The sequence below is a fragment of the Acinonyx jubatus genome, chromosome C1 (assembly GCF_027475565.1).
Source record: "Acinonyx jubatus isolate Ajub_Pintada_27869175 chromosome C1, VMU_Ajub_asm_v1.0, whole genome shotgun sequence".
NCBI classification, from domain to species: domain Eukaryota; kingdom Metazoa; phylum Chordata; class Mammalia; order Carnivora; family Felidae; genus Acinonyx; species Acinonyx jubatus.
Genome location: NC_069381.1, coordinates 102,577,920 through 102,604,068, shown reverse-complemented (window position 1 = coordinate 102,604,068; position 26,149 = coordinate 102,577,920). Strand labels below are relative to the sequence as shown.

Here is a 26,149-nt window from a genome sequence, read left to right as displayed (position 1 = left end):
CTGCGATGCTGCTAGAAACGAAAAGGTTACAAACTCTTTGCAACTCTTAAAAAAGAGTTGAAAAGGTAAGGCCGCCACCAGTATCTGGTATGCCGTGACTCGGATTCGAACCGAGGTTGCTGCGGCCACAACGCAGAGTACTAACCACTATACGATCACGGCGCGCCACCTACCAGGCGGCGCAGTGCGGACTTATTTTATGCCCTTTGGAACAACCATACCTACCCTGTGCTGCCATCTTATTGCTCTAGTTCAAGTGATCTACACCAGTCAAAATACCAAACAAACGTTTCTATTCCATAACCTGGAAGCCGTGACCCTTGAGTCCGGTTCTGAATTCCCAAATCCCGCGCTGCGAGCGCCAGCATCGCCCCTCTGCTTCTCCGCGGTTGCTGCCACGGACCATCCCCAGTCGCCCCCCGCGAGCCACTTCCCTGCCTTCCAAAGAATCAAGCCGCCCCTCCCAGGCGAGCGAGAGGCCGCTCCGGAGGATTTTCCTGGTTACGCCTCCAGACTGTACCCTGGAATTAAGGTTTCTGTCTCCGGAATGGTGGAACCTGAAGAGAAGTGCTGCTATTCGGAGACCCTCCTCTTCGTTTGTTCTTGGCTTCCTTCCCGGTTCCAAGTAAACTGGTGCTGTCTCGGGAGCTGCGGGCTCTTGGGCTGACTTCCTTATTCGTACATTTCAGTAAACCAGAGCGCATCCGAGGATTTAGAAAAACAAATCTGAGAAGCCTCTGTTTCAGACACTTCCCTAAAGGCCCCCAAAAGATAATTACTGTGAACTGGTGCGACGCCAGCTGCCGAACCCAGCAGACGGGCTTGGCTCTTGGTTGCAGCTACAAAAACCCCGGAGGCTCTGTTTTGCAAGAGAACCCCCCAGAACCAACAGTCTCAGAACTCAAGGGTGGTCAAAAGTCTTTCCTTCTTCCGTGCTTTACTGATTTGAACTACTTAAAAGTTTGGGGGGGGGGGGGGGGGAGGTGTGGAAAAATGCGTTGGCCGGGAATCGAACCCGGGTCAACTGCTTGGAAGGCAGCTATGCTCACCACTATACCACCAACGCACACGGAAAAGGAGGCTGGTCGATTTCCCTATGAGGAGTATCTCGTCCAGTTTTTGTTACATAGTTCGGTATCTTAAGATTCATAGTAAAAGATATTCCCAATACAAAGCCAGAGAAGGACTTGGAAGAGAAGTTCTCTAGGATTTCTCCTCTGGTTACATTAAAAATTCTGTGGTGGTTTCTTACTGATTCACAGGTTTTTAAAAGTCAATTCTTGTTTTTTCTATTGTGGTTTGAAGGGGGCGTCTGAAATCCAGTGAAGGAGTTAAGGCTCCCCTGATGGAGTTATCTCCATACACAGGTCGTTATGAATTTCAGAGTATTTTCATAGGGCAAATGCATTAAGATAAAACTCCAAAGGAAAATACGCATTTTAAAGCTTTGAATACATATTGCCAAATTGCTGTGTGGAGCGAGAACACCAATTTCGCTATTCAATGAATACTATCATATTACACCTGTCAACAGGATGTCATTCTTTTCATCTTAACGAAATCTCCAGATAAAAAGTCTTGTCTTAATTTGCATTTATTCTATTACTATTGAGGTTGATCATTTTTCATACTTACCAATTATTTTTATTAGTTTATTTTTCTATTATTTATATTATATTGATGTTACTGATTTATACCAGTTTGTCACTTGTCTTTTAATATTATTTATAGGATTTTTAGGTGAGCAGAAGTTTCCTGTTGTTATCTAGTCTAATCTATCAGTTTTGTTCTTTATGATTTCTGTCTTTGCTTTTATCTTGGAAAAGACTTCTGCCCAATAGCAACATAATTATCCACTAATGTATTTTTCTTAGCTTTTTATTGCTTCAGTTCTCGAATTTAATTCTTTAATTCATTTAGTATATGGTATGAGGTAGTAATTCTACTTCCAAGGATTTATCCTAAGGAAATATCTAGGCATAAACACAAAGGTGTGTCTACACACCTGTTCATCAAAGTGTTATCTGTAAAGTCAAAATTTTAGGGGCGGGGGAGGGGGAATCCTAAAATTCCAGAAATAGGATAGATTAAATCCTTTGATGAAAACTCACATGTTTTGTTTTGTTTTTTTAATTCTATATACATTGTACACTGCTGGTGGCAGTGTAAATTGGCACGAACTCTCTGGAAGGTATACTGGCAATATCTATCTATAAGTGCATATACCTTTGAGCCAGCATTTCAATTCCTAGGCATTTATTCCACATACATGCAAAATGACAAATGTACAAGATTATTTATGGTAGCATTGTTTGTAATAGCAAAGGATTAGAAATAACCTAAGTGTCCATCAAAAGGAGGTTGGTTCAGTTAATTGTGGAATATCATCAATATAATGGAATACTATGTGCCATAAGAAAGAATGAGGAAACTCTTCATGTCTAATCTGGAACTATTTCTAAAATATATTATTAAGTGAAAAACACAAAGTGCAGAAAAGCATGTGTAGAGTGCTATCATTTGTGCAAGGTGGGGAGCATATTTAAATATATAGGCAGCTATGTATGTACTTGCATTTCCATAAAATATTTACGTCATTATAATTATGAAACACAACATTGGTTACCTTATTAGATGGCAGAAGTAAAAATCAGGTTTATCAGTTATATCCTTTACATATTTGAATCCTAAACCATGTAAATATATTACCTTTTCAAAAACTAAGTTAAATTGAAAGAAAATATCATATTAGTAAAGAATATTTCCACTGGCAAGTGTTGGAAATATAATTTTAAAAAGAACTTTATGACTAGCATAATTCCATTTCTGTTTTGAAAGTTTGATGTCAACACTTACTAGGTGGTAGACTTGTGAGCAATTTTTACTATGTATATTTCTTCATTTCCTGTATTTCAGCTTTGGAGGGTTGGGGGAAACTGACTAAGAGAAACAATGTTACTTCTTAAAAGGCTTCTGTGGAATGTTAAAATGAAAACATTCTTCCCTGACCGGGAATCGAACCCGGGCCGCGGCGGTGAGAGCGCCGAATCCTAACCACTAGACCACCAGGGAGGCTGACAGTCGTTTTTGATAGACAGTATATAGTTCTGTGTACATGTTTCTCCTTGTTCTTTGGCGTATTACTCTAGCCGCTTTCGGTTTTAATATTCCCCAAAATTGGACCTTCCTCAGATCTAAATTTCTTCTTCCCATTTATTTTTTGAAGTAGAAAACCTGTGAGAGAACTCCGAAGACTGTCTCCCAGAGCTGAGGGATGGATGATCTTATACACAGGATCACAATCCTCTCTTAAGACCAGAGACAAATATCAGGGAAGAGACGCAGAGACACAAAAGAACCTCTCAGCTTCACGTAGTTGCAGAGATTTCCTGAATTGTGATGAGGAGAAAAGTAAAGAGCTCCAGTTGAAATTTTGCCCCAATTGACCAGGAACTTTTCCTTAAGAAATATGAAGGTTGTCGTGTGATTAACTCCAGAAGATTCTGGTCCTACTGCAGCTTTTTTTCTTCTGTGAACTTAGGCCAAATTCTGTTGGCCAAAACAAATATTACAGACAATTGAGAGCCACTGGACCTACTGGTCCTTGGTGGTCAGCAGGACGTGAACTTAACTCTGGTGGGAGACTAAAAGAAGGGCATGGGTTTGGAGTTAAAAAAAATTTTAATATGAAGAAAGGAGAGCGGGAGTAAGGAGGAAAAAAAGAAAACTGGGGTGCAGCCTCCACTTGAGGGAACCTTTAAAACGATACCCATCAATGTATGCAAATTAACTTTATATGAGAGTGAAAAAAGAAGGCAAATGCAATGAAATGTTGACAATGACTCTAGGTGAGAGGTAAGTGAATGCTCTTTATTTTATTCTTTCAAGGTTTCTGCGGGTTTGAAATTTTTAAAAATAAAAAGTTGAGAAAAACAAGAATGAGACAAATGAAAGCCTCCCTCAGGCCTTTTTTGGTCAGATGACTACAATGTAATTAACTCTGCACGTGAGTTCAAACAGAAATTTTTAAAAGCAGTCCCCCTCCATGCTAACTCAGAAAATACATTTGATAATGTGAATAAAAAAGTAAATTCAAATATTGAGTCACCAATGATGTGCCCATAGCAGCAGGGCCCGACAGAAAAAAAGGGTGGTAGGACATGGGGTGTTTGTGGGGGTTTTATGTTGTTTGGCTTTGCTTTTAAAGTATCAACATTAAAATATTGTTTAAGAAAAGCAATCATTCTCTGGTCATCCAATCCCTAACTTCCTGTGGGTTTAAATGCCAGAAATTAGCGAGAAGATTTACTAAATGCTAGATACTGATTTTCACAAAAACCAGTAATCCTGTTGTCACATGCCACCGTGAAGCCTAACAGAACCCACTTCTTTTTACTCCAGCTCTGTTCCCACTGTACAGCAACGTGTGCTCCAAGGGTGAAAAAAAAGTATCTCACTTTCAGAGCAACATTTTGCAAGCGTACCTGGGGGCGGGGGTGGGAGGGTAGGCTAGTAGAATTTCTCTACGTCGGAGGAAATCAACCTCGTTGTGTTTTGGACAACAGTCCGTTTTCATCGATTATTCTGCCGCCTGCTGGTAAATTTTGGTAACACATGAGAACCTACGAAAGAGTATCAACTCTGGAAGCTGGTCACCTTTCTCAATATCAAAACACCCCAAGAGGCCTCATCATTCAGAACAGGATTAGGCCACCTCCTCTTCCTGGCACCATACGCCTAAGGGCAGATGGGGGAGGAGTGTAATTCATTCACTTCACTTCATGTTCTATTTCTTTTTTTCCTTTTTTCAAACATTTACAGATCGTGTGTCACACTTGTTACTGAAGTTACAAAACTATACCGAAAGAGCTCATAATCAGGGGCGCCTGGGTGGCTCAGTCGGTTAAGCAGGGGACTTCGACTCAGGTCATGAGCTCCCAGTTCGTGGGTACGTGGAGCCTGCTTCAGATGCTGTATCTCCTTCTCTCTCTGCTCCTCCCCCACTCCTGCTCTGTCTCTCTCAGAATTAAATAAACATTTAAAAAATAAATAAAGAGCTCATAATCAAAGGGCACCTGGCTGGCTCAGTCAGAAGAGCATGCAACTCTTGATCTTGGGGTCGTGAGTTTGAGCTCCACGTTGGGTGTAGAGATTACTTAAATAAGTAAACTTGAAAAAAAAAAGTTCACAATCAAATGGAAAATGAAATAAACAAGTGAATAAAAGGATCAGAGAAGACTGAGTTAGATGTGCTTTTCCCAATTCCTCCTCTTGCTAATACATCTAAAAACCTTGGACATTACACGTAAAACAAAACATAAAAGACTTGAAAGGTGGAGAAAAGAGCCTCAGAACCGAAGGAACTACACACTGGTGATTTCCCTGGGTTTTCTTTTTGTCTCATGTATTCCAAATGTGGTGCTGAAGAAGCCAGCAAACTGGCAATTCCAGGAGGTACAAAGGAAAACAAAACCAAACAAAACCAACAAAAGCCTGTTCTTTCTAGCCAAAGGGCCAGGAAGGCAGCCTAGCAAAATAGAAAACTTCTAGATAATAACTGCTCTACTCCAGCCAAACACCGCAGAAAGAACTGTGGCTCACTCCTGCCCACACTAGTAAAGGCTGAATGCGATGCCTAGACTTCTACCTTCCCCAGGCCTTCTAGGAGGTTTTCCTTGCCTTCTTTGCTGGATTGGTTCCAGAGGAGACATGGTAGAGAGTCAGTATTTTCACCAACACCCAGTGACAACAAGGCCACCTCCACCCCCCACTGTCAGTGGAGGCCATGCGGGGAGGGTTAAGAAGGCTTTCCTATCTCTCCCAGCCAGGTTGGTGTCAGTGGAAGCCAACGGGCAGCTGAAAAATTCCTGCCCTCACCCAAGCAGTAAGGAGAAGCCCCTCCCCTCAGGTGTCAGTGTAGGCTGAGTGGGGAAACTGGAAACATATACTCACCTGGCTGTAACAAGACACTCACCCCTACTTACACTGCCTGAGTAGTGTCAGAGAAAGGTTTAAACAAGGTTTCAATAAGATCCAGAGTTCTAAATGTCCAGGTTTTAATAAAATAGCACTCATCATACCAATGAGAAATATCTTCAACTGAATGAAAACAGACCATGCCTAGATGATGGATATTAGAATTATCTGACAAAGATTTTAAAGCAGCCAGCATAAAAATGTTTCAACAAGCAATTACAAACATGCGTGAAAAAAATGAAAAAAAAGAAAAAGAAAAAGAAAAGAAAGTCGTAGTAGAGAAAGGAAAACTTTCAGCAAAGAAATAGAAGATTTAAAGAAAAACTAAATGGAAATTTTAAGACTAAAAAATACGATAACCTTGGGACACCTGGGTGGCTCAGTTAAATGTTCATGAGCTCATGAGCTCTAGCCCAGAGTCAGGTTCTGTACTGACAGTATGGAGCCTGCTTGGGATTCTCTCTCTCCTTCACTCTCTGTCCTCCCTCACGCTCACTCACTTGCACACTCTCTCTCTTTGGCTCAACATAAATAAGTAAACGTTTTTACAAGATACAATAACCAAAACAAAACAACTCAGTGGATGGGTTCAACAACAGAATGGAGGGGGCAGTGGAAAGAATCAGTGAACTAGAAGATAGAACAATAAAAATTACTCAACTTAGACAACAGAGAAATAAAATGAAAAAAAAAAAAGGCAGAGTCTTGGGGACTGTGGGATTATAGCAATAGGTCTGTTATGTCATCAGATTTCCAGAAGGAGAAAAAAAAAAAGAACAGGACTGAGAAAAGCACTGAAAGAAATAATGGTTGAAACTCCCTAAATATGGCAGAAGGATGAAACCTATGCATTCAAGGAGCCAAGCACACCTCAAAGAGGATAAACCTAAACAAATTCATGTCATTAATTTGACACATTATAGTCAAACTGCTGAAAGCTAAAATCAAAGAAGAAATCTTGAAAGCAATGAAAAATGACATCTTACTGCTAGGGGAAGAACTGTGACAGATTTCTCATCAGAAACCATGGAGGCCAGAAGAAGTGGCACAAAATTTTCCAAGCACTGAGAGAAAAGACGATCAACCCAGATTCCTATATCCAGTGACAATATCCTTCGAGAGTAAAGGGAATACGACGGAACAACAAAAAGACAAACAGCCTAACTGAAAAATGAGCAAATGACTGGGATTTCTCCCAAAGAAGATATTCAAAACGACCAGCAAGCACATGAAAAGATGCTCAATGTCATTGATCATTAGGGAAGTGCAAGTCAATACCATAATAAGATACCATTTCACACTTTGGGGGTGGCTATAACTCTGGAAAATAGCAAGTGTTGGTGAGGATGAGGAGAAATTGGAGCTGGTGGGAATGTAAAATGTTTCAGCTGCTGTGGAAAATAGCTTGGCAGTTCCTCAATAAGTTAAACATAGTATATGACCCAGTAATTCCACTCCAAAGTAATTATACCGCAAAGAACTGAAAACACGTACTCAAAAGAAATACCTATCCATGCACATTCATAGCAGCATGCTGTTCACAGTCGCCAAAAGTGGAAACAACCCAAATGTTGAGAAACAACTATGGTATATAAATACAATGGCATATTCTTTGGATGTAAGAAGGAAAGAGATGCTGATACACGCTGCAATTTGGAGGAACCTTGAAAACATTATGCTAAAAGAAAGAAGCCAGACACAAAAGTCGCATATTGTATGATTCCATTTATATGAAATGTCCAGAATGGGCAGATTCATAGAAACAGAAAGCAGACTGGTCGTTGCCAGAGGTTGGGGAATGACTGGGTAAGAGTACAGAGCTTCCTTTTGGGGTGATGAAAATGTTCTGGACTAGTGGTGATTGCTGCACAACACTTTAAACGTATTAAATGCCACTGAATTGTACACTTTAAAATGGTTAAAATTGTGAACTTTGTGTTGTGTGTATTACCACAATAAAAAAAAGACAGTGAAAGAGAAATCCTAGCAAGATTTTTTGCAGATGTAGACTAAATTATTCTTAAAGTTAAATGGAAAGGCAAAGGAACTAGAGTGGCTAAAACAAATTTTGAAGAAGAATTCAGTGGGAAGAATCACCTTACCCATTTTCAAGACATCTAAGACTACAGTAGCCAAGGTGGTGTGGTATTGGCAGAAAGACACAGATTAATGAAACAGAGAACTCAGCAACAGACTCACACAAATATGCCCAACGGATTGTTTTTTACAAAGGTGCAGAAGTAAGAGCTTTTTTAATATACATTGCTGAAGAAAGTGGACATCCATAGGCAAAAAACAGACAAATCTCTCAACGTTAGCTTTATACCTTATATAAGAACTAACTCAAAGTGGATTATCAACTTAAATGTGAAGTGTAAAACTTTTAGGAAAAGGAAAAAAAAAAAAAGCTCTTCCTGAGCTAGGGCTAGTCAAAGATTTGACACCAAAAGCATGATCCATCAAAGGAAAAACTGATAAATTAGACTTTATCAAAAGTAAACACATTTGCTTTGCAAAAGACCCTGTTATGAGGATGAAAAGACAAGTCAGTGATTGGGAGAAAATATTTGTAAACCACATACACGACAGAGGACTATTACCTAGAATATATAAAGAACTCTCAAACCTAACAATAAAAATAAACCCAACCAATGAGAATATGGTCAAAAGACATGAAAGGACATTTCACCAAAGGGAATATGCAGGTAGCAGATAAGTACATGAAAAGATGTCCCACATTATTAGCCATTATGAAATACAAGTTAAGACCACAATTAGATATCACTACATACCTCTCAGAATGGCTAAAATTCAAAAAAATGATAACACCAAATGCTGATGAGAAGGCAGAGGAACTGGATCACTCATCCATTGCTTCTGGGAATGGATAATGGTACAGCCACTCTGGAAAATAGTTTGGCCGTTCATTAAATGAACAAACCAAAAAATCCCCTCAATATGCAACTTTTATATGACCCAGCGTTTGCTCTCCTGGGAATTTATTCCAGAGAAAATAAAACTAATGTTCACACAAAAACCTGTACGCAAATGTTTATAACAGATTTATTAATAATATCCAAAAACTTGAAACAAAGCCAATGTCATTCAACAAATGAGTGGTACAGACTACAGTATATCTATAGCATGGACTACTACTCAGCAATAAAAAAGGAATAAACTACTGGTACAAACATGACTTGGATGACTTTCCAGAGAATTATGCTGAGTGAAAAAAGCCAATCCTGGGGCACCTGAGTGGCTCGGTTGGTTAAGCATCTGACTTTGGCTCAGGTCATGATCTCATGGCTCGTGAGTTGGAGGCCCACATCAAGCATCAGGCTCTGTGCTGACAGCTCAGAGCCTGGAGCCTCCTTTGGATTCTGTGTGTCCCTGTCTCTCCCCCTCCCCCGCTCATGCTCTGTCTCTCAAAAGTAAATCAACATTTTTTTAAAAAGCCCTCTTATAAAAAAAGAAAAGAAAAAAGACAATCCTCAAAGCCATACATATTATGACTGTTTATATAATATTCTTAAAATGAAAAGATTATAGGAATGGAGAACGGACTGGGTTTTACTAATGTTAAGGTAGGGATGGAAATGGGAGGGCAGTAGGTATGGCAACATGAGCGATCCTTGTGATGTCCTTTATCTTGATTGTATCAATGTCAGCATCTTGATTGTAATATTGTACTATAGTTTCCCAAGGTGTTACCATTGGGAGAAACTGGGCAGAGGGTACGTGGGATCTCTCTGTATTATTTTTTACAATTGCACTATAAAGCTATAATTATCTCAAAAGAAATAAGTTTATGTTTAATGAGTACAGTTTCAGTTTCGCAAGATACAAAGTTCTGGTGATTTAGCTGCACAATGTGAATGTACTTAACACTACTGAACTGTATATTTAAAAATGGTTAACATAGTAAATTTTATATTACGTGTATTTTACCACAATTAAATTTTTATAAAGAAACAAAAAAGTTTAATTTAAGTTTTAAAAAAAGGAGAAAGATTTTACAAACAAACAAAAACTAGAATTGAATGGGACAAAGTATAATTAATTCCACCAGAGGGGAGTGAAGAAACGCTGGAAACACTGCCCCACATCAGGAGCAAGGCCAGCATTAGAAGTCATAGCTCCTCACCAAATTGAGATTCTCTTTTACTTAGAGCTTTAAGATCCATATGAGCTCCTAACCCTTTTATGACTCAGATTTTCCCACATAATGCCAGATGGCATCAAGCTCAACTCTTCCTACTGTCCACAGAAATTCCTGTTTAAATGGACTTTCCTGTCTTCATCATCCCTGTAGACTGGTGGTTCTCAACTTTAGTCACACATAAAATCACATAGGGAATATTAACAACAAAAATCCTGGTGGTTGGGTTCCACCTCGAGAAATGCTGTCTTAATTGGTCTGGGGTATAGTTTCAGCATCAGTATTTTTTTTTTTTAATGTTTATTCATTTTTTGAGAGACAGAGGGTGAGCACAGGAGGGACAGAGAGAGAGGGAGACACAGAATCCGAAGCAGGCTCCAGGCTCTGAGCTGTCAGCACAGAGCCCGACGCGGGGCTGGAACTCACAGACTGTGAGATCATGACCTGCACCAAAGTCGACCACTTAACCGACTGACCCACCCAGGTGCCCCCGCTAAGCAGCAGGATTTGTTAAATCCTCCCCAGATGATTATAATATGCAGCCAAAGTTAAAAGCTGCGTCTTCGGCACTGGAGGGTACCTTTTTCCAGTAAGTATTATATTATATTTATCTTGCATTTGACTGTTATTTTTCATTTGTGTATATTTGTCTCCATGGGAAGACTGTAATCTCCTAGAAGGCCTTAATTCTAACAAACATTTCTAGTGAATTTTAGGTGCTCAATCCATGCTTGAAGAAGTCTCAACTAGCTGAGAATGTTCCTTGGTGTGGCACCAGGATCCAAGTGAATTTTGGTTAATGAACACAGTCCAAATCTAAGATGGAACAAAGGAAGGAGAAGAAATCTAACATTTGGTGAGAATGACAGACCATTATTCCTGGTATAGCAGTGGCTAAAGTCCAGGCCCAAATAACTGAGAAAACTTTGCCTAATTAGCAGTCAATGTCTGGGGACAAAACGAAACACAAGGCATCAATCCTCAACCCTAATTACCATATGTTTCTCATGATAAATTCTCCTTCCAGTTCTATTTGACTTATCTGCAACACTTTATTTTTTTTTAATTTTTTTTCAACGTTTTTTATTTAATTTTGGGACAGAGAGAGAGCATGAACGGGGGAGGGGCAGAGAGAGAGGGAGACACAGAATCGGAAACAGGCTCCAGGCTCCGAGCCATCAGCCCAGAGCCTGACGCGGGGCTCGAACTCACGGACCGCGAGATCATGACCTGGCTGAAGTCGGACGCTTAACCGAGATCATGACCTGGCTGAAGTCGGACGCTTAACCGACTGCGCCACCCAGGCGCCCCGACACTTTAATAAGTATGTCAAGAGCTCTTCAGAAGACAGAGGAACCTATGTTGCTGGAGTCTAGGAGTCAATCAGAAACCCCCAAATCCTTCTGAGGAACAGTCTAGCTGGATGTCACCACTGGATAACTAAAAATCCAGCAAGTAGACCTAAAGGGGTAGTAATTCACAGACTGAAGGCTCACCTTGTAGTATATCATGGACTCTGATAATTTGGAATAATGTCTGACATATGGAGGAGATATCCTGCTGTGTAACTTAGCAGTATAAATGTCCCCTATGCCCATTCAATTTCCAAGTTCTACTCAAGTGAGGGGACAGGGAAGTGATGTAATTATATATAAGGACTTTGGCACCAAAAGAGATACCTTAAAAAACATATAATCTGTTGGGTTTTTAATCCATTTAAGCAATAGAACTCTTTTTTCCTAATGAACGCATACCCCGTATCCCAAAATGTAAAACAGCTCAAAGCAGAGCTGCTGGGTTAGGACTAGGGTGTAGGAAATCCCTAGAGCTTTGACAGCATGGGCTTGAAGTCCACATTCTACAGGTGATGGGGCTGAGGTATGTGTTTGTGTGGCCCTGTCCTTGGGAGGCTCCAGAGAGAAGCCAAGTATGTGAATGAAAAGGAATCAATCATCTCTTTTCTGTGAGAGAGTGCAGGGAAGGTCACGTCCTTGAGCTCACAAAAATAAACTGTTTAGATATAAAGCAAGGATGGTCCTTAAGGCGAAAAGACTTCTACTGAGCCAGTTGAGGTCATGGTAGTGTGAGACCACTTGGGATTGAAAATATCTAGAAGGATTCCTCTACCAGAGTGGTATCACCTTTGGGGTGGGAGTGGGGCTTTGGAAATTTGTGGCGGTACTTTCAAATTTTACCTTGACTGGGGATGCAGATGGCACTTAGTAGGGAAGGGGAGACAAGAATGCTAACTGTCCTGCACTGGGCAAGACAGTTCCACAAAACAAAGAATTGTCCCTCTCATAATGGCATTAGGACCCCTACTGAGAAACACTGAAGGCAAGGAAACCAAAAAGATTACTTTACGCTCAAGATCCCCAGGACACACCTTATTATGTTCCGCCACACAACTGAACCCTAATCTCTCTCATGAATTTCTTTAAAAAAATTTTTTTAATATGTATGTATGTATGTATTTTTATTTTTGAGAGAGAGAGAGAGAGCACCTGTGCACATGTGAGTGGGCAAGGGGCAGACAGAGAGGGTGACAGAATCCCTGTGTCAGTGCAGAGTCCGAGGTGGAGGGGGGGGGTGGGGGCTCAATCTCATGATGTCATGAATCAGGAGATCATGACTGAGCCGAAATCAAGTCGGACGCTTCACCGACTGAGCCACCCAGTCTCCTCTTACAACGTTTTTTTTTTTTTTTTTTTTTTAACGTTTATTTATTTTTGAGACAGGGAGAGACAGAGCATGAACGGGGGAGGGTCAGAGAGAGAGGGAGACACAGAATCTGAAACAGGCTCCAGGCTCTGAGCTGTCAGCACAGAGCCGGACGCGGGGCTCGAACTCATGGACCGCGAGATCATGACCTGAGCCGACCGACTGAGCCACCCAGGCGCCCCTCTTACAACGTTTTTTAATGTTTATTTATTTTGAGACAGAGAAAGGTAGCAAGTGGGGGGAGAGGCAGAGAGAGAGGAAACAGAGGCTCAAGTGCTGTCAGCACAGAGCCCGACACGGGGCTGGATCTCATGATCTCATGGACGGTGACATCATGACCTGAGCTGAAATCAAGAGCTGGATGCTTAACCAACTGAACCAGCCAGGCGCCCCTCTCTCATTACTTTCACCCTCTGTTCTACCCTTATCAGTTACTCACATGCACCTTCACAATCAGGAGAATATTCCTTTTTTCAGATGCTAGAAGATCTGCAGCTCCCAGGAGGCCAGGAGCCACTGATGGCAGGCTCCACAAACATTGAGGCCACAGTAAAAAAGAAGGTTTCTTAATAATGTGTCTAACTCTTCACCTGAAGATAAGGAAACACAAAGCATAAAAACGCTTTATGGTGACAGAATTCAGTTCTTATCCAAATAGTTAATAGAGCATTTCCCCCTCTACAAGACCTCAAGATACAAATTAATATAAACCAACTAAACCAAACTAAGTCTGGAAGGGCCTATACTGTAATGGATAGTCTCAAGTATTTTTCAGAACTACTTGATGGCCAGAACAGAACTGCTTCAAGGCCGCCGTGAATCACTCTCTTAGAGTCAGAAGAGCAGGATCTGTTTGCCAATGGTTTTATTCCTGTTTTGAGCTGGCTATTGACAGCCTCACTCAAGTGCCCACCTTGCTCTCACCACTGTCCACAGGAAAGGGGTAGCTCCTCCATGAAGCCTGGTGGCCCGGCTTCAGTGCTTTCACAGTAAAGAGGAGTCATGTCTGTCCCAGCCCCCTAGTAGGAGGCTTATGTACCCCTAAGAAATTGTAGTTAATATGTCAAAGCACACATTGGAGCATTTTTCTGGGGATGGGGCTTATATGTCTCATTAGATTTCAAAAGGAGTTTGTGATCCCCTCAAAGGAGGAGCCACCAATTTATAAACTCTCAATCCAAAAATAATCCACATTTGCCAGCATCTTAACAAACTCATCCAAAAGAAACCCATCTTTTGCTGCATCAGCCTGCAACCGTTGATTTGAGAAGCATTTTATTTTTGGAGCTCTGTTCTTAATGCAGGGAAACACAAGCTCTGTTTTCTTCACCTTTCCAGGAATTGATGAAAACACCAAATGTGTAGATAAAGTATTCTTTACAAAGTAAAGAGTATGTCTTTACATAATAGTTCCAAATGAGTAACACGGCAGAATTCCAAGCTATGAAAAATGAATGCCTTTTTATTTAACTTAAATTTAAATTCCCACTTCCAAAAATATTTGATTTGCTTTTATTCTAACTTAATTTATCCAAAAGAGATTTAAAGAGACTTGCAAAAAGGTAAACAATGCCTCACATGTAACCAAAAACAAACATAACAAACAACAAGTAACATAAAAATAGAAAATTCAAAAGCTATAAAAAAAGACAAACTATATAACAAAACCCCAAATTTATATAAATACTATGAGCATTATATTTTCCTCTGAACTTCTCTAAACAGTTAAAACAAAAAGAGAAACAGAAAGAAAACAAGTTATATAATTCTCACTGCCTCTTAAAAGAAAACTTATGAAGAAAGAAAGAAAGAAAGAAAGAAAGAAAGAAAGAAAGGAAGAAAGAAAAAGAAAGAAAAACATCAAGCTGACAAAAAAGGCAAACTGTTCCTCTACGGTGAAGGCCCTTTCCTCAAGTAGGCCCTTATACTATAACTGAATACCTAGTGACCATCCCTGAGATTATCTGAAATGAATTTTGAAACAGTATCTTGTTATGCAAAAAAAAAAAAAAAAAACCAAAACCAAAAAACAAAAAAACTTGTTTCCTAGTTGTTTCTTTCATTTGACACAAAATAAAAGAGGCTGTCAAATGATTAACTTCTATGTTTTCAGCACACTGCTAGAAGTTAAGAAGTTTCAATGTGTTTAAACACACTAGAATTTTGTTTAACTCCTTAGGTATATAAAAGCTGGAGGCCAGCCTGTCTCTCTTCTTACCACTCAGCGAGGGGCTCATTCTCTTAGCCCGCACTCAACTTTGAAGATCTAGGACTGTTTTCTCTGGTCAACTATTTCTTGCATCTTGTCTCAATCTGTATCTTTTCTTTTTTTCCTTTTCTCCATTTAAGTTCAGCCACCTGTGAACCCACAGAAGACGCTATCATGCAAAGAATATTGACTTCTGAGTCAGAAAAATCTGGACTTGAATTAGGCAACTTTGGACAAGATGGTCTGAGCTTCGTCTTCTATAAAACAGGGATAAAATTTGCCTTTCAGGGTTGTTGTAAGGATTCGAAATACTATCATCAGATCACTCAGCATAGCATGTGGCACCAGCAGATGTTCAAAAATATTTAAACCATTTCTACTATGATGGGTACATTTGTCCAGGTAGGTCCATTTTAATGTGTCTCGTGACAATTCTCTGTACCCATTTCCAAGTCTTCTCCTTTATTTTAAAACCCACAGCTTCTTGCTGTGTTTCTCCTGTCATTTAACCTTGTCTGTGCTTTCAAAAGGGTGCTCACCTCTTGGCCACAGGTGGGTTTTTCATCCCACTACAAAGAATATGCAAATTAGTAGCTGTTATCCAACTGGTTCTACTTCCTTTCTGGTTGCAGTTACTTCCTAACACAGAAGGATCGTGCAATACAGACTTGGATATTAATTGAAGTGTAAAAATTTAGATACCCAATTACTGAAATGCCTCTGTGTCTTGACAATATTCAATCCCAAATTGGCCCTCACTAGGCTAAACTGTAGTTAAGAATTATCCCGGGGCCCCTGCGTGGCTCAGTCGGTTAAACATCTGACTTTGGCTCAGGTCATGATCTCACGGTTTGCCCCGCGTCGGGCTCTATGCTCAGAGCCTGAAGCTTGCTTCGGGATTCTGTGTCTCCCTCTCTTTCTCTGCCCTTTCCCCATTCGCTGTCTCTCTCCGTCTCTCGAAAAATAAGCGTTAAAAAAAAAAAAGGTTATCCGACAGAGGCCCGAACTCTAGAAGAGGCCCATCCCATAATAACAGCAGCACTCTTACCTTGCTGCAGCAAGCCATGTAAGCCCAACTTTTTTGACTACAGGTTTGTTCTGGGTGGTGTTTGGTCAATAGGCTTTGACAAGGATGATGGTCAAACTGCTCCAATACCAACTGAGTACACACACACACACACACACACACACACACACACACACTCAATGGGCTCACAGATAACTTCTGACTTTAAAGTTCTATTATGGGGGCACATGGGTGGCTCAGTCGGTTAAACATCTGACTTCAGCTCAGGTCATGATCTCGTGGTCTGGTCAGTGAGTTCTAGCCCTGAGTCAAGGCTCTGAGCTGTCAGATCAGATTCTGCTTCAGATTCTGTGTCCCCTTCTCTCTCTGCCCCTCCTCTGCTGGCTGTCTCTCAAAAATGAATAAACATTAAAAAAATTTTTTTAAAGCTTTATTATGGAAATTTTCAAACATTTACAAAATGAAAGAGTCTGGTATAATGAATACCTGAGTATCCACCACCCACTTCGAACAATTATCAATTCATGTTTCAATCTCATTTTATCACTTCTCCCGACCTATAAGCATTCCAGCTATCTTATCATTTCATCCGCAAATATTTCAAGATGTAACTATAAAAGATAAGCATTTGCTTTTTTAAAAGTACTGCTTATCACACAGACAACTTTATAAATCAAGTATCCATTAACTGTTCATTAGCCTTCAAATTTCCCCAATTGTCTCATAATTTTTGTTTATTTGCTTTCTTGAATTAGAATCCAATAAAATCTACACTCTGCAACTGTTTGATGTCTCTTAAGTCTCTTTTAATACATGAGTTCTCTCTCCTTTTCTTTTTCGTTCTTCTTCAACTTGTTAGAAAGCCAAAGTAATTTTCCTTCAGAGTATTCCCACAATCTGGATTTGCGCCTCAGAGGTATCATTTATATCTCCTGTATTCCCTGTGAACTAGTAGTTATCTTTACACTAGATCAGATTCAGACTGAAAGGGCTTTTTTTTGCAAGGCTGCTTCAATAGGTGGCATTTTGTACTCCACCCATGCTCTGGAGGACATAATGTTTGTCTCTCCTTTCATGCTGAATGGTTGATCATTGCCTAGATACATTCATTCCAAATGGTGATTTTGTAATTATGCTATTCCTTCTTCATTTATTCGCTGGAAAACTTCTACAAAGAGAAATTTCCCCCTCATCTTGAATTCCCACGGGAAAAACAGGATGAATGCTTGGTTCTTTCCAGTTACTAGCAGGTTTCAAAATACTGAGTTGAGCCCTAGCATTCTCCAGTAATGAGTTTGTGTTTTTAAGTATCGTTGGGAATTCATTGATTTAAACATAGTTGCTACAAATATGATGGTTGAACATATCAAATATGCAAATAGTATCCATTTTGACACTCAAATTGTTCCATCTTTGGCCACTGGACCTACTCTAGTTGCTTCTGAGTCCTTTTGATACAATCCTAATAGTTAAAAAAAAAAAAAATTTTTTTTTTAATGTTTATTTATTTTTGAGAGAGAGTGAGACAGAGCATGAGCAGGGGAGGGCCAGAGAGAGAGGGAGACACAGAATCGGAAGCAGGCTTCAGGCTCTGGGCTGTCTGCACAGAGCCCAACACGGGGCTCAGGCCCATGAACCATGAGATCATGACCTGAGCTGAAGTCAGACACTTAGCCGACTGAGCCACCCAGGCGCCCCCAATCCTAATAGTTTTTGAAGGCTACCTTGCTTATCTTGGACAATACCTGAAATCATCCATTTCCCTAAGGAGTTCCTTTCAGTGCGAAATGGTGTTTAGAAAGCTCAGTTCAAATGTAGGGGTGTCATTGCTACTGGGTTACTGTTTCTAGGCCTTTTCACCATAAAGCTAGGAAATGTTTTAGGATAGAATATGCCTTGAGCTCACAGTTATATTTTCAATTTAAATTCAGAATTACAGAATTTTTATTTAACTTCATCAATGATAAATCTGTATCTCTTTATCCTACACCAAAACTCCTGGTTCACAAAGACACTGTCATTAATACTGGTTTGTTTTATTCCGCAGTTCACCCGTGATAGTTGCAGAATAACAATATCAACACTGCCACCAACACTATCACTACTTGAAAATCTTTTTGCATTTCTTTTTGTCCTTAGAGTGGATCCCACTTGGGATTGTGTTTTAAAATCACTTGAATAGTTTGGTTGGGGACATTTTACATTTTTGTAATGAAATCCTTGGGCTAGGGACTCATGTAGTTGAGAGAAATCTAAATTTTTCAGAAATATATGCATAGGGGCACCTGGGTGGTTCAGTTGGTTAAGCATCAGACTCTTGTTTTCAGCCTGGGTCATGAGCTCATGGTTTCATGAGTTCAAGCCCCACATTGGGCTCTGTGCTGGCATCGTGAAGCCTGCTTGGGATTCTCTCCCTCTCTCTCTCTTTCTCTCTATTTGCCCCTCCCCTGCTCACACTGTCTGTCTCTCTCAAAAATAAACTTAAAATAATAATAATAAAGAAATATCTGCATAAAAAAGAGAATACTGTGTAGATCTCTAGATGCTGAATTAGATGCAAAATCAATTAATCAAATGCCTTAGTAGCACTATTTGGACGGCCTTTGTGTTCACTTCGCTTGGCAAGTATAAGAGATGGTGACCCCAGATGCCTAGGGCTGCAAAAATATGACATGGCTAAATCCTTGGTTGCAATATCTTAAAAGGTCACAAGATTATGTTACTCCACAGAAGTATCTTTCTGAATCTCTTTTTCTCTCAGTTTCTCTCTCCAAGTCCCCCTCCCCTGTGGATCAGTAATCCTCAAAAAATTCTATCCCTATTCCTTCTTGCCCTCTTTGCCTATGTTAGCCTCCTCCCCTAACAACTCAGGAGCTTACGTTTTGTGCTTGTATCAGTGAGAGGGAGGGAAGCGGCATTGCTATATAAACTAAGGGAATGAAATGGAGGAGGTCGGGGGATAGACAGCTGCAAGGATCTGGACCAGTCGACTGAAACAAACCCTCGTCCTAAGCAACTCAGAGCTCAGATTTCTTCTCTGGACAGCTGGCTTTTTTCGTCCTTCTGAAATACTCTGCGCAGAGGGGGAGGGGCTGTGAACTGCCTCTGCTATAGACCTCATTTAAAGGCAGCTACCTCCTAGATATGTTTTGTAGAAACTAAATGCAATATTCAATATAGCAGAGATGAGGGTGGTGAAAGAAAAGTATGTAATTTCTCACTCTAGTTTTTAAAGGCCGGGAACTGGTTACTGAGAATGCTGGAGGGCTGCCTGGAGTAGGCAGTGACTAGAGTCACATAACCTGCAAGTGGATATCTGACTTGCCTATGATATTTCTCTCCCCCCCTTCCCCACTTGGCACCCTATACTCCATATTCTTTCTAATCCTCCTACTCTCCCCCCACCCCATACCCTACCCCCACTAACGTTCCTGGGATTTTGGACTTAGCTATTTTTAAAACAGTCAACTCAGTAGCCACCTCCCTCCCCCGCTCAGCTGTCCAGTACTCTGGCCAGCCATTTACTCCACCTTCCCCCCACACCAAACCTTCTCTGGTTCCCTGACCTCAGTGAGATTGCAGCCGGTCTGGGGACCTGGGGGAGACATGGAGAAAGAGACGGGGGAACCCCTGGCCGGAGCTGACGGACAGAGTAGGCAGTCATGGCTGGAGGATTGGATATCAGAGTAATGTTTGACCCCTGGAAACAGTAAGTCAAAATGAAATTGCAATTCCTTTAATAAGCTTTTGGAATGAAGTTAGGCTTTCATAAAATTGCAACACCTACTTGAATGTCTCTGGGCCAGAAGCTAGGATCTCTTTCATACCAAGGTGCCTGTCTCCATTTCTCCTCCTGTCTTATTTCTTTCTGGCTGCTGCCCACTGGCCTCTTGAAGTTTAGTCTCCCACCTCTCCTCTGCCTGTTTTAGCTCCTTCCTTACCCTGTTGCCTCAGACTTCTGATGAAGTTTTAGGAGTTTCCCATATCCCCTATTCTGTGGTTTTCTCACCAAAGCCAAATTTAGCCTAAGATAATTAGTCGCTGATACCCTTCTACCCTGCTTCTACTCCGCAGTGCCCTTCACATCGGCCTTCCGAGGCTGGGGGCTATTCTTGTAAATTATTTATGCCCATACTGTAGTCTCACCATCCTCTTCTCCCTCCTGCATGACTCCTACCTCAGTCCACATCCTTACCCCGAGAAAGGGGAGTTTGGCAGGAGAAACTCAGCCCCTCCCCAAGGCCTGTCCTCATCAGAGGCCTGAGAACTTCTGCAGAGAAGATTAATGAAAAGAGTGGTTCTTCAGTCAGGTTTGGAAAAGTAAAAAAAAAAAAAAAAAAAAAAAATACAAGAACTGTGGACTCAGCACAAACAAATATTGATTTGCATGCTTGGTTTGCATCCCACTATTCCATGAGAGAGGATTTTATGTAGTCTGAGCTCTCTCAGTTGATAAAAGAGATCGGTCCCTTTTTATCCGAATACTGATGTTCCAGAGAGAGAGATGTGTGTGTACCACCCTCACTCCTTGCAAAAACTTCTGACACAAAGGAGGAAGAGAAATGAATGACCCCTGGAGGGTGCCCCCCCTCCCCAGATGGGGAGGGGCAAATAAGAGGTATGTTTCTGAAGTATTTCCAGATCCTAATTTTATTGAGGAGCCCACTGGGATGACTGGAGTCTGTTCCATCCTCACGATCCCTCTATTTTTGACACTTCTGCGTTTGATAGCTTAGCGTGGGGCAATACAGTGGACTCTGCTCTACCCGCCCCCCCCCCCCCAGCAGTCTAGTCAACCTTCCTTCCACCCCCACCTCAGGGTATTGCATAAGGGACCTGAAAGTGGCCACAAGAGCAGGGCACAGAGGCTTCACAGCCACACATACCGTTTGGGGAGCCCCATTCTCCCCAAACTCCAGCCGCTAGTCCTTTACCTGATCTTCCCAGATTCTCTGCACATCATCCTGAATGACCTTCAACTCTTCTCTCTTCCCATGCCCGGCCAAATTTCTTTTTTCAGTCCCTTACAGGAAGTCCGGTCAAAATTCACTAGGTAGGAGGGTCATCAGCTGGAAAGAGCCGGAGCCTGGGGGGACCTGGCCGGATAGGTATGGGGGATCCAGGCCGGTCCCCCCATGGCAGCCCCCCAACTCTAAGCACTCTCACCCTCCTGCTGCTCCTCTGTGGACATGGTAAGAAAGGGCTAGGGAAGGGCTGGGGAACCTGGAGGGTCCGCTGCTGTGCAAGGGTGGGCAGGTGACCCCGTGTGAGGAGAAAGGACGGGCGCTGGGGGGTTCCAGTCACTCGCCGGACTCTCAAGCAGATATTTTTTTAATTTCCCATTCGCTTTGGGGACGAGCCCTGGAAAAGCGCTTAATCCACAGGGAGAAGAGATCTGACGGGCTCACACGTTTTTAGCAAGACTGAGTGAACACAGGACTAGGGGGCTGGAGGCTGGAGATCAGTTGGGTTTTAGAAACAGCTGGAATCCCCTTCACCAGTTTGGGGAGAGTTACGGGGGGGATCCGGGGGCCGTCTCACAGTCCTCTGCCTTTGTCCTCAGCTCATTCTCAATGCAAGATCCTCCGCTGCAATGCTGAGTATGTATCGTCCACCCTGAGCCTTAGAGGTGGGAGGTCACCGGGAGCCCTGCGAGGAGGAGCAGGAGGAGGGGGCCGAGGTGGAGGGGTGGGCTCAGGCGGCCTCTGTCGAGCCCTCCGCTCCTACGCTCTCTGCACCCGGCGCACCGCCCGCACCTGCCGCGGGGACCTGGCCTTCCATTCGGCGGTGCACGGGATCGAAGACCTGATGATCCAGCACAACTGCTCCCGCCAGGGCCCCACGGCCCCGCCCCCGGCCCGCGGCCCCGCCCTTCCAGGCGCAGGCCCCGCCCGCTCCTCCGGCCCCCCAGCCCCGGACCCCTGTGACTATGAAGGCCAGTTTTCCCGGCTGCACGGGCGTCCCCCGGGCTTCTTGCATTGCGCCTCCTTCGGGGACCCCCACGTGCGCAGCTTTCACCACCACTTTCACACGTGCCGTGTCCAAGGAGCTTGGCCCCTGCTGGATAATGACTTCCTTTTTGTCCAGGCCACCAGCTCCCCCGTGGCATCGGGGGCCAACGCCACCGCCACCCGGAAGGTCAGGGACTCAGCAGCAACTCCAGACCCTCTCATGGTCGCCCACGGTACCACTCCCTCCCACCCCCAACTGTGGCACAGCAATGCTCGCTATTCCCTTTCCTCCTCCACCTCCCCTGCATCTCCTGCCCCCCCCCCCACCGTCCCCACCCCCAGCACTCTTTCCTTAAGTCACTTTCCTTCGTTGGGAGTTTCACTCAAATCCAGAAGACACAAGAGAACGTTGAGAGGAGAGCTGAGGAGCCCTAGGTTGAGAAGTTACCGAAGGGAAACCTTGTCTTCTCCTGAGTTGCTGAGATTGAGGCCAAAAAGGAGGGGGAGGGGTCGAGCAGGGATGGGGCAATACTGGAGTACCAGAGAAGGGATCAGAGTGAGCGAGGGCCACGACAAGCCTCGAGTCTCTGCCGAGATCAAGTCCCTGACTGTGGGTGAGACCTGACTGCCGAGGGGTGGGAGCACTCAGCACAAAATGAACAGTTTTCCCTCTTGCCCTCACAGCTCACCATTATATTTAAGAACATGCAGGAATGCATTGATCAGAAGGTCTACCAGGCTGAGGTGGACAATCTTCCGGCAGCCTTTGAAGATGGCTCTATCAATGGAGGTGACCGACCCGGGGGGTCCAGTCTGTCCATTGGAACTGCTAACCCTGGGAACCACGTGGAGATCCGAGCCGCCTATATTGGCACAACTATAATCATCCGGCAGACAGCTGGGCAGCTCTCCTTCTCCATCAAGGTAGCAGAGGACGTGGCCCGGGCCTTCTCAGCTGAGCAAGACCTACAGCTCTGTGTTGGGGGGTGCCCCCCAAGTCAGCGACTCTCTCGCTCAGAGCGCAGCCGCCGGGGAGCTCTGACCATTGACACCGCCAGACGGCTGTGTAAGGAAGGGCTGCCAGTTGAAGACGCTTATTTCCACTCCTGTGTCTTTGATGTTTTGATCTCTGGTGACCCGAACTTCACTGTGGCAGCTCAGGCGGCTTTGGAGGATGCCCGAGCCTTCCTGCCGGACTTAGAAAAGCTGCACCTCTTCCCCTCGGATGCCGGGGTTCCTCTTTCCTCGGGAACCCTCCTAGCCCCACTCATTTGGAGTGGGCTCTTTGTTCTGTGGCTTTGCATTCAGTAACGTGGCCAGCAACCCCATGATTGGGTTGGAAATGATGTGGGCATAGAGGCTGGCAGAGAAGAACATAAAGAATCATGGAAGGAAAGAGTGGTCACCAGCAGACATGTGAAATAATGCCATTTAACCAGAGTCAGATAAGGCTGCAGTCCCGGGCTGAAATGATCACGGAATAAGGGTTCTGGGCAAAGCTTCTGCAATCTAGACCTCTGTGGGGGCTCTTTGTCCATTTTCCCAGTCCCAGTCATGATCCGCGAACTGTTGTACTCCATCTACTCCTGAAATCACCCCAACAACTGTCGACGTTATAGGGGTCCTGATGATCAGTAGAAAACTTAAGGATTTAGACTTTTCAGAGGAAAGAATTGAAAGAGGAACACGCGATCACTACCTATGAGAGATTCAAAGATCTAATGATATTTTCTCTTGGAAAATGGAAAGAGGAGGAAATGATTAAAGATGGAATTTATTTGACAAATATAAGTGGGTAAGATGTGTCCTGCTTTCTCGGTTCAGAAGTGAAGTGGGGGTCGTCGGGATCTTAGGAGGATCGTCTGGACCCTTTGGAGGATGGCACAGATAGGAAAGAAGCCGGCATCCCGCCCCTAAATGATCTGTTACTAAAGCTATGAATTCTTCACACCCTCTTCGGTGGCCTATGCCGAATCTCTTTACACATGCTTGAAATGGAGTACAAGCAATGTATTCACTCCATTGAAAGACAGCTCAGCAGTATCAGATATTATTTCTGCCCTCAGGATGCTCACAGGCTATTAGGGAGACACAACTGATTCACATGAAGGAGTGATGAGTGTGCAGTTATCCCCTACATTCTGTGGTACAATGAATTCAGATGGGAAGGTAGTTGATTCGAACTAAGGAAATAATAAAGAAGAGGGAATAGAAGAGATGGGATTTGAAGTGATCTTTGATGACTGGGTAGGATTTGAATTGTTAAGGACCTGCCGGGGCAATGGAAACCACCTGGAGTTATGCATAGATTCATGATTCAGTGAGGAAACCAGCAAAACTCAAATGAAATAGATAGGAAGTAAAGGCATAGAACAGTAGATGGACAGAGGCCAAATTAGCAGGCATCTTGAAAGTGGGTCCAAGGAGTTTAAATTAATAGCTAACATTTATTAGAGCTTAAAACCTACCAGGCAATGTTCTAAACATTTTAAAAACATAAATTCATTTAATTCTCACAACTCTCTAAGGAAGGTAATAGTCTCATCTTTACTTTTATATAGGGAAACTGAGGTACAACAAGATTAAGCAACTTGCCCACAATCATACAGCTAATAAAGGGTAGAGCAGTAATTAATTAATTGACAATAATTGTTGAACCCAGGCGTTGGGCTCCAGAGCCTTAACTCTTAACCACCATGCTGTGTTGTCAAGGAAACAGAGGGCCATTAAAGATTCTGGGTGTGGAGGTGGGCAAGGAAGTGGAGATGTGGCTGCCAACAGGGCACAGACGACTTTTTTCTTTTGTCATCAGAAGCCCAAAGGGAGAGCTGGGGAGAGGAGGAACAAAAGCCCAAAGTTGAAGGGATCTAGTTTGTAGAAGAGAAAACTGAGACTAGAAGTTGTTCTATTGACTTCACTGTTCACGCTTCTCTTCCTCTTCTCTCAGTATCACCCACCTGACCATAAACCCCCTGGATACCCCCAGGGCTTACCAGGCAGGGTGTGTTGTCTGGCTTGCCAGTTCAAATCTTTTTGCATGTCTTTATCCCCTCTTCCCGCCTCTCTGTATCCTCTAAGCACTACAGCCACTCTGCCACTCCCTCAAATCACAGTCTTCACACTCTCTGAAACCTGTAGCGAATCTAGAAAACCATCTGTTCTAATGGAAGAGAATGGGGGAGATGGTGGTGTCCAAGGCTGTCCCATCACACAGGCATTTTCCCTCAAAAACTCTTTTTTTAGAAAGTGCTCCTGGGGTGCCTGGGTGGCTCAGTGGGTTAAATGTCCGACTTCGGTTCAGGCCATGATCTCCTGGTTCGTGGGTTTGAGCCCCGTGTGCTTCAGGTTCTGTGTCTCTCTCTTTCCCTCTGCCCCTCCCTGCTTGCGCTCTGTCTCTGTCTCTCAAAAATGAATAAACATTTTTTTTTTTTTAAAGTGCTCCTTATATTGGTTCTCTTAACTCAAAAGAGTAACTTTATCTCTCAGGTGTGGGAATTTCAAGTCAGTCAAGAATTTCATAGCCAACTGGTAAATGAGATTCTTTCATGGTACCTGTCATGTAACACTGTTTCCTTTGCTCAAACTTAAGGTTAGCCCTATTACAAGGGAGTATTTAAAAATGGGTAGCTTGGAATAAGCACATGAAAAGATGCTCAACAGCATTAGTCACGAAGGGAATGCAAATCAAATTAGTCACAATGAGAAAACACTACTCAACCACTAGAATGGCTAAAATTGACAAGACTGACCATATCAAGTGTTGGCAAGAAGTGGAGCTCTCACAAGCTGCTGGTGCGAATGTAAAATGGTACAACCACTTTGTAAAAACACTTTGGCAATTTCTTTAAAGCCAAGCATACAGCTACCATATGATCTAAACATTCCGCTCCTAGGTATTGACCCAAGAGAAATGACGATAACATGTCAGCACAAAGACTTGCATACAAATGTTCGCTACAGTTTTCTCTGTAATAACCAACAAAATTAGAAACTGGAGACAACCCAAATGTCCATTCACAGATGAATGGATACACCATTTGTATTAATCCATACAACAGAATATCAGTCAGTGATAAAATGAAATAAACTAGTACACATAACAACAT

General features: G+C 42.8%; 1 protein-coding gene and 3 non-coding genes across 8 annotated transcripts; 1 reads left to right on the top strand and 3 right to left on the bottom strand.

Annotated features, from left to right (window-relative positions):
• Positions 1-90: 90 nt before the first annotated feature.
• Positions 91-162, bottom strand: TRNAH-GUG (transfer RNA histidin (anticodon GUG)). The gene has a single exon. It is a non-coding gene; the product is annotated as a tRNA-His (tRNA).
• Positions 163-994: 832 nt separating this feature from the next.
• On the bottom strand, positions 995-1,066 carry TRNAG-UCC (transfer RNA glycine (anticodon UCC)). The gene has a single exon. It is a non-coding gene; the product is annotated as a tRNA-Gly (tRNA).
• Positions 1,067-3,000: 1,934 nt separating this feature from the next.
• Positions 3,001-3,072, bottom strand: TRNAE-CUC (transfer RNA glutamic acid (anticodon CUC)). The gene has a single exon. It is a non-coding gene; the product is annotated as a tRNA-Glu (tRNA).
• A 16,533-nt stretch (positions 3,073-19,605) lies between these two features.
• On the top strand, positions 19,606-23,834 carry HJV (hemojuvelin BMP co-receptor). Of its 5 annotated transcripts, none has more exons than XM_053214710.1 (5): positions 19,608-19,801; positions 21,113-21,284; positions 21,656-21,692; positions 22,180-22,276; positions 22,728-23,834. In XM_053214710.1, exons 2-5 carry the CDS (start codon positions 21,203-21,205, stop codon positions 23,352-23,354), a joined length of 843 nt encoding a protein of 280 aa, XP_053070685.1. In that variant the 5' UTR covers positions 19,608-19,801; positions 21,113-21,202; the 3' UTR covers positions 23,355-23,834. The 5 variants fall into 5 exon arrangements, with proteins under 5 accessions (XP_053070684.1, XP_053070685.1, XP_026907313.1 ...); XM_027051512.2 differs by adding an exon at positions 20,589-20,710 and having other exon boundaries at positions 21,656-22,230; XM_027051511.2 differs by having other exon boundaries at positions 19,609-19,801; positions 21,656-22,230.
• The last annotated feature ends 2,315 nt before the right edge of the window (positions 23,835-26,149 follow it).

Excerpts from the sequence above, each read along its gene's own strand:
- HJV (XM_027051512.2), top strand. The coding sequence starts at position 21,203 with ATGGGGGATCCAGGCCGGTCCCCCCATGGCAGCCCCCCAACTCTAAGC. Across the intron at positions 21,285-21,655 it reads GCTGCTCCTCTGTGGACATG|CTCATTCTCAATGCAAGATC; the intron begins GTAAGAAAGGGC and ends CTTTGTCCTCAG. Across the intron at positions 22,231-22,727 it reads ACGCCACCGCCACCCGGAAG|CTCACCATTATATTTAAGAA; the intron begins GTCAGGGACTCA and ends TTGCCCTCACAG.